Here is a 9,103-nt window from a genome sequence, read left to right on the forward strand (position 1 = left end):
GTAAATCTCCTGTTTACAAAACTATGAATTTTTCAAAAAAAAACGAAGGATATTCTTATCCCAGGCATAGATTACCTTAGCCGTATTTGGCACAAATTTTTGGAATTTTGGATCCTCAATGCTCTTCAACATGTACTTGTTTGTCTTTATAAATATTTTGATATGACCGTCACTGATGAGTCTTATGTAGACAAAATGCGCGTCTGGCGTACAAAATTATACTCCTGGTACCTTTGATAACTAATTATTCTACAATTTCAAAGAGGAAATGACATTTAAAAATATCGATAACAGGAACAAATAGTGTAAAGATCTGACTGAACTATGTTGCGAAATTGGTGTATATTCATATATGGAACTAGATTTTTCTAAGTTTTTTTATGTTGAGCAGGTTACATACAGAATCTTTCAGATTGAATAAGTGAAATAAAAAAAAAAATTTAATCAATCAGAGTTTTTGTCATGTTCTACAATTTTTGACAAAGATTTTATTTCCATATAAAGATAAGGAGATGTGGTATGATTATCAATGAGATAACTATCCGTGAAAATTCAAATGATGTGAATTTCAGCCAATATTGGTAACCGTATGGCCTTCATCAATGGAAAAGACCATTCCGTATAAATTGTTTGAAAAGGATCCGACATGAAAAATATGAAACAATGCAACTATGAAAGCAAACGCCCTTTTTTTATATCAAAACGATTTACGAAAAACAAATATGATCATAAAAGCCAAGAAAGAACCTACGACAACCACTGTATGACAGATTCCTTTTTTTATATTTTCATTAGATATTATCGATTACCTTTCTTTCATCTCTTCATACAAAGCAGATAGAAATTATGTACTTAGTTTAACATTTTTATTCGTGGTTCACCTATACCTACAAAAGCAACGAAAATTGGTATCAAACGAACAATAATGACTCCACAGTATGAAATTGAAAACTTTGGAGTGTATCAAGTACGCATCATTCCTAGCTGTTTTTCAAAAAAGAGTTATACACGGATGCGTTTTCCATACTTGTATTGCAAGTTTTCAGATTTTGAAATTGTCTGATCTTGTCAATACATTCCTTATTGGTACTATTCATCATTTTGAGTTAATGATTAACTTTATCTTGTATCTTCAGGCAGACAACCTACGGATCGCCGGACTTCCCGCTGATACTGAAATCAATCCATATGTTAAAGCATTCCTAGTGCCTGGAAGAACATTCAAATACAGAACAAAAACCATTCCGAAAACCAAAGTACGTATATAACTCTTTAGATTCGTTGATTGTAGTTATAATAATGCATTGTAAAAGTACATCCTAATGCGAAGCCTCCTGTGACTATGTTTAAAGAAATGAAAAGCTACTTGATGTCACCATTTCTTTTTAATTTTATGCATGTACATACGTAAAAGGTAATCTTTTATGTGTATATTGTATTTAAATTTTTAATACTAAGCTTATATATATATTAAACTATTTTATTAAGTTGTATATGATATTCATATGTGAATTGTCAACTTGTACTGTTAATGTTTTCAATGTACTTAAGCAAAGATAATCACAAAACACTTAAATTGCACTTTGATATTGGTATTTTTAGTTAATATCATTCGAATGATTGACAATTTATTCTCTTTCTATTTTCAAAACAGCTTGCACTTAAATTGATAAAATTTCCTTCGGAAATATTAAAACAACACTTGATAAATTTGATTGTAAAGTATCTTACTGACATGATGTGTAAAACAGGGACGAAAGATACCAGAGGAACAGTCAAACTCATAAATCGAAAATAAACTGACAACGCCATGGCTAAAAACGAAAAAGACAAACAGACAAACAATAGTACACATGACAAAACATAGAAAACTAAAGAATAAGAAACACGAACCCCACCAAAAACTAGGGGTGATCTCAGGTGCTTCAAAAGGGTAAGCAGATCCTGCTCCACATGTGACGCCCGTCGTGTAATGGATGGGAAAGTATCTTACTAGCATCATGTGTAAATTTGTGGCATAAACATACCTGTAAAACAAACGAGACAGAGGATGACAATGGGACATTAAAGACTTATATTTCGTAGACAAAGCCACAACGCCATTAAAAAAATATTAAAAACCATAAAAATAAAAAACCATAAACGCTACAAAGGAAATAGGCAAATTACAAAAAAAAGCTGAACTCCATGGAAAATTCAAATCAGATAGTCTCTTGTCAAATGTTTAACGCAAGACGGAAATCATAGCCTGAACAAGTACTACGATGTGAACAAAATTTTCATTCAACATTCGTAAAGAAAAGACTGTGTTTGGATGAAAGAAATGTTATGTAATGCCTAATATAAAAAGGATATAGGGTATCCATTTATAACACAAATTCAGTTCATGCACAGCAAATCAACACACAAAAAGCAAAATCTACATAGTTTGTTTTTATGTCTGATAATTGTCTGATAATGAGGTTTACTTTTCGTTTCTAATCTGACAGATTTTTTCAATGATTATTTTAGACTCCAGTCTTTCTTGAGAAATTTACAATAACGGATTTAGTGCCAAGTGACATGGACGATAAAGCTGCTATCGAATTTCAAATTTATTCTTCGCATAATGTGACACGTCGACATCTTGTCGGGATGTCTTCTATTTATCTGTCAAATCTCTGTGAACTGGAAAATGGACTGGCTGATTTAACCATTATGCCAGAGACTGTATATAGAGTAAGTTTTTTTAACAAATACATCAAATATACAATTAAAATTTTCTTTTAAAATGGTTTCATTTTTTAACATCGATGAGATTTTAATGTCATGCACATGATGTTTTTACCTCTTTGAAATCTGAACAGGTTTTGATAATATTCTTAAAAACAAATCAACATACAATTGACAACTATCCACCATAGTTCAAATGACGAAGATATCAGCAATGAAAGATCACTGTACAGCAATGATAGATCACCGTGGATATAAACCTGGTTTACTGGTTAGCTACACGTTCCATTTATATGATAATAATTTAAAGTACAATAATGTTGACAAATACAGGCAACAGTAGTATACCGCTATTTAATAGTCATAAATCGATTGAGAGAAAACAAAGTCCGGTAACAAACTAAAACCGTTGGAAAAACACACCAACCTTAAGAGGAAACAACGAAACAACAGAACACTAAAGTCCAACAAAAAACAAATGACAATGCAACATACATACATAGAAACAAACTATTAGATAACAATTGCCATATTCCTGACTTGGCAAAGGACAAAATTGGTTGAGCACAGTTAAAACACTTTCTGCACTGCAATTATATAAATGATACCTATTATGTGATGACTGTAACTGGTATTTAATGCGACCAGCACTATTCATTCAATTGACATCACTATTGGCAAAGGTACCCCTTGGTATGTTTTTAACATTACTTTTATGTTACATTATGACTTATTACATAAAAAAAAGACAGTAACATAACAGGAGAAATAAATTTCTGAAGATATTAAAAAAAATAATATTTTTAATGGTTGTTTGCCTGTAGAGTTTTTCAAAATGAAGTAATTTATATATTGTTTGTCTTGTCAAATAACTGCAAACATGCTAAGACCTATGGAATGTTTCTTTGGATGACTTCTTAGCATTTAGGAAGAACAATCTTTTTTTATAAAGTAATTTATATTTGTAGCTTCACCAAGGAGACATACGAATATCTGGTTGTTATCAGCCGGTTGCAGGAAAAATTGTATTTAATGTTTTAGAAGCTAGAAACTTACCAAGAGTTTCATTATTAGGTGCTATTAGTAAGTATTAATGTACACACTTATTTTCTTTTACCTGTATACATTATTCTAATTGGCTGCATTTTGTTCAAGGTTAACATCGTTATATTGCGGTATTTTGTTCAAGGTTAACATCGTTATATGGCGGCCTTTTGTGCAATGTTTTAGTTGACTTTCTGAAATTGCGTATTATCTCACCCCTTATTTTATTGATTTTATATTGACATTGTGTGATAGATAAAATTTATTCGTTCAGTATATATTCACTTGTTTGTATTCATATGTCTTTTGATTGAGTTTACCCATTCCAATTGATATTTCATAGTGTGTCTGTCTATGTTGTGATGTTACACTATTGTTTCAGGTAAGGGTGTAGGTTAGCACCTATTAAAACGTTTAAGACAGCTGCATTTGTTTATCGATCCAAAGTCAAGAATCTAATGTTGAGTGGTCGCTGTTTGTTGATGTGGTTCATAAATGTATCTCGTTTCTCGTTTTTCATATAGATATAAGACCGTTGGTTTTCCCGTTTGAACAGTTTTACACTAGTCATTTGTGGCCTTTTAAAGCTTGTTGTTCGGTGTCTAATATCTATTGTCTTGTAGTATATAATAATTGGAAAGAGAAAGCTGTGCTCATGTGAATGCACATGTCATTTAGGAGTGAAATGTAACATAAAGGAAGAACATTTCAACCTTGATTCACATTTCGCAGAATGAATCACGTAACATGATACGTGTTAAACAAATAAATGAACTAACAGTACAGAAAATAATCACACATTATATTAAATATACTTCGAAATGATAGGAAATGCATAAAAGTAATTTCCTCTAGAGTGTAAGGTATCATTACAAACATCCATTTATTTCACAGTTATAACTAACTTATAGAAAATGTCGAACGCTATATTCGAACATTATTTAGCATCATTGATCATGATCTCTTACAATTAACAGAAACGTTCAATCAATAAATTCATGAATCAAAATGTATCTTTATCATCAATACATCTTTTAATTCTTTATAATATAGTTCATACTTTTCGGCAAATACACAACGTGTCTGCCGAAACACCGTATTACTATTCATTCCAATCCGGTTCTAAAATTACATAAATTGTTCATGACGTCACAAACCAATTGAAGCTTTCTTGTCACATGTTTAAACAATTTATTGTGCAAAATGTTTTCCTAGAAACATGATTAAACCATCGCAAATACTTCAAACAAAGCAAATTTATGATTTAAAAAGAGAGGCGAAAGATATCAAAATGGCATTCAAAATTATAAGTTTTAAAAAAACTGACAACGACATGGTAAAAAAAGAAGAAAATAAAACTAGAGATAAACATTAGTATATAAAACTCAACATATAAACACTGATGACGGAGAAAAACGAACCCTAAGAAAAAGAGGGTGATCTCAAGCGCTTCGGAGTGGAAAGCAGATCCTTCTCTTTATTTGACACCCGTCTTACTGCTCATATAAGTATTGGAGCTACATCTTTTAATTCCTTTTGAAGCGCATGATGTATTTCTGATAATTTCAAGCATGTTTATCAATTGAATTTGAAAATTATACGTTCTTAACTTTTCAGATCCATATGTTAAAGTTGAAATGTATGTGAATGGAATCCGTCAGGATAAACATAAAACCAAAGTGAGGCAAAATACTCAAGACCCGGTGTGGAATCATCCTTGTGTTTTTGAAATCAATAGGGAAAACCCTAAACTTCTTGGGCATGCATTTGTCTTTCAGCTAATACATAAAGACATGATGATGGGAGTTCAGAAATTAGGTCAAGTAAGTATAATTAAGAACTATGGCTGAATGACAATATACAGACAGAGAAAGGACTATGGCATTGTTAAAGATATTGTTTAGTGTTTTAAATTGCCATATAAACAATGTCAACATTTTCGAATCCTTTATGTATATTTGTTTATATCGACGCCATTTGAAATAATAAATCTAGAACAATCAGACAGCAAGGATAACACCACAAAATGCATCGAATGAATACAAAGTAATGTGCGTCGACAGGGTATCTAGTTAGATTGATCAAATTGCTGCCAAAACGAATACCAATGTATTGCCCTTTAAGTGTCACACAATATAATGGTCACTATAGTAATGTCAGTTGTCCATTTTCTCTGTTATAATGCCGTAATCATTAAAGGCAACAGTAGTTTATCGCTGTTCGAAATTCATAAATCGATTGAGAAAAAAATAAATCCGGGCAACAAACTAAAACTGATGGAAACACATCAAATACAAGAGAAGAACCAAGACACAACAGAAACACAACATTTAAACGTAACACACACAGAAACGAACTATAATATAACAATGGCCATTTTCCTGACTTGGTACAGGACATTTTAAGAAAAAAATTGTGGGTTGGAACTGGTTTTGTGGCATACCAAACCTCCAGCTTTTATGGCAATGTTAAATATAAAATTAAAATGACAACATTACATGACAAGACTACAATACAAATAAATGGGAGAACATATAGGACAAAATTCAATTCATCTGACCTTGAATCTATGACTTAGAAAAAGAGGCGGCCAATGGACTCATAGATGCAAAGCTCGTTCAATAGCTTCCTTATCAGCATAAAATCTCCATCAACGAATATTACAAGCCGACGAAGAGAAACTATTTTCCTTTATATCTAGCACAAACTTTATAATATTCATATTTATACAATAGGGATCTTATTTGACTACACAATTGTAAATCTGGTCAAACTTCAAAGGATTGTTGTTATTATAAGTGGATACTGTATTATGTTCATGGTAAAAATATATTTCAAACGCAAACAAATGTCCATACTAAACAACATTGATATTTTACAGGTTGAACTAGGGTGGTATAGCCATGGTGAACAATTAGACCATTGGTATGACATTATGGAGCACCCGCACAGACCAACTGACTATTGGCATCCTGTGATAAAGACCAGTAAGATAGGATCATGACCTAGGGGTTCACGTGATATTGGTCATAATCGACGGCAGCCATTACTTAAACATTCATATCGTTGTGTTTACCTTAACAACGACCTCAGAGATCGGATATCCGAGTCATGACGGAGATCTCCGATCCCTGTGTCCCCCACAGTATACGGTGACTTGAACAGGAAGATTTCTTGACAATCATGATTCAAAGATTGACGTGATGAAAAATCAAAGCAATAACGACAAATTCATACTACAGTGAAATAGAGGAAGTGTAGTCTGTAAGTGGTCCATAAGATGTACATTTATCATTCAATACAGACACGTGATAGTTTTATTATTATATACACTTTGAATATGTCTAATGTATTCATAAACTTTAATATTACGTACTTCACTATGTATTGTTATAGCATTCCATTTGCAGTATTCATATTTTAAAAACGAAAATCAATTAAGGTATTCCGTGTTCAAATTTAAAGAACTCTATCATAACATATGCTAGAATATGCCGACTAAATGTAAAATGTTAAAAAACATTTTATCCTGCAATTAACCATCTTTTATACAAATAACAGGTATACAAATAATTGTTTGCTTTATTTGTACATGTACAATTAAAGCCCCCTGTTATCCCACTTCCATGTTTCCTAACCAGTTCATTTTGGGGTCCTCTTCGCGGTCCGCGTTTCAACCATGTCGATTTCTTTGAGAAATAAGAGACAATGATTTAGATTTTAATAACTAAAGTTTTAAGTGTTGGTAGTAATTTCAGGATAAACACAATATATGTACATTGTCGGAAAATACAAAATTGATTTGTACTCGCTACGAAACAGGAGAAAAGCTCGGCGGATCCTCGCTTTTCGTCCTGTTTCTAAAGCTCATACAAATAAATTTTATAATTTCCGACAACATACATATATTGTATATGAAACATTCACAGCGTGATAAATATGTTGTGTGTGTTTGGCGACGTTAGTGGTGTCTACACTAAAATAGCATTTAAACACACTCTAGTTACCAATTTAGATTTCAGAGGCAAACAGTTGTATTTTAACGTACTGCTTTGCGGTTTACGACGAGCATTTTGGCAATCTGATGACAAGACAATAGGACCTATATACTTTATATCTAAAGGGTTTGAACAAAAGAAAATAGCATTCAACATAATGAGATATTACGAAAGGAAATAATGCATTTTGTTTAAAATCTAATGATTACAATATTGATTTTATATATAATCGATTTTACTGGATCGTACAAACAAATTTTGTTAAACAGATCAGACAAAAACACTGTCGCATATGTCTTCATTAAGATATTGGGGGGGGGGGGGGGGATATTGTTCGAAATTTCATTTTGATTACCTTTTCCTCTAATTCTTTTTATGTAAGAACATATGAATACAAGTATTATATATTAAGTTTTTGCAGTCTTCAAGAATTTTGTCATTTTAAGAGAAAGCCATAAATAATAGAAAATATAAATTTTAAAACGCAGGTAATTCAGTTGAGAGGAGAAAAAGATTTGGTTTCTGTAAGAGTTATGTAACTTATTTTTGTATTCAAATTTCATAGATATAAGAAGATGTGGTATGAGTGCCGAACAAAGGTAAATTTAGAACAGCGCCTTTATATCACGAAATTCATTTATATATATATAATGGACGAAAACCAATCAGGTAATATGTATATTATGGGTATATGTAGGAAATTTGAATATCTACATTTCATAATTAAGATTACATGTATTAAAAACGTTACTTGATATTATGAAGTTCTTTACCTTGAGCTTCCTCACATTTTAAAGGGTGCAGTAAACAGGCGTCTCAACAAGATAAAGTAACTTATTAAGGATATCAATGAATGGGCATCTTTACCTTGAGCCTCCTCACATTTTTGATGTTGCAGTAAACAGTAGTCTTAAAAAGTTAAGGTAACTTATAAAGGATATCAATGAATGGGTATCTTTACCTTGAGCCTCCTCACATTTTTAATGATGCAGTGAACAGGAGTCTTAATAAATCAAAGTAACTTATTAAGGATATCAATGAATGGGCATCTTTACCTTGAGCCTCCTCACATTTTTGATGTTGCAGTAAACAGTAGTCTTAAAAAGTTAAGGTAACTTATAAAGGATATCAATGAATGGGTATCTTTACCTTGAGCCTCCTCACATTTTTGATGGTGCAGTAAACAGTAGTCTTAATAAGTTAAAGTAACTTATAAAGGATATCAATGAATGGGTATCTTTACCTTGAGCCTCCTCACATTTTTGATGGTGCAGTAAACAGTAGTCTTAAAAGTTAAGGTAACCTAGGATATCAATGAATGGGCATCTTTACCTTGAGCCTCCTCACAT

The 9,103-nt window shown here is 31.8% G+C and overlaps 1 protein-coding gene across 1 annotated transcript in view; it reads left to right on the forward strand.

The window, feature by feature from the left end:
• LOC139515608 (uncharacterized) overlaps positions 1 to 8,872 on the forward strand; it is a 64,869-nt gene extending 55,997 nt beyond the window's left edge. Inside the window, exons 7-11 of the mRNA XM_071305225.1 lie at positions 1,137 to 1,256; positions 2,512 to 2,718; positions 3,681 to 3,795; positions 5,374 to 5,579; positions 6,638 to 8,872. Of these exons, the coding sequence (XP_071161326.1) occupies positions 1,137 to 1,256; positions 2,512 to 2,718; positions 3,681 to 3,795; positions 5,374 to 5,579; positions 6,638 to 6,760 (771 nt within the window). The 3' untranslated portion in view covers positions 6,761 to 8,872. The remainder of the gene's footprint in view (positions 1 to 1,136; positions 1,257 to 2,511; positions 2,719 to 3,680; positions 3,796 to 5,373; positions 5,580 to 6,637) is intronic.
• Positions 8,873 to 9,103: the final 231 nt, after the last annotated feature.

Source organism: Mytilus edulis, chromosome 3 (genome assembly GCF_963676685.1).
Source record: "Mytilus edulis chromosome 3, xbMytEdul2.2, whole genome shotgun sequence".
Classification (NCBI taxonomy): domain Eukaryota; kingdom Metazoa; phylum Mollusca; class Bivalvia; order Mytilida; family Mytilidae; genus Mytilus; species Mytilus edulis.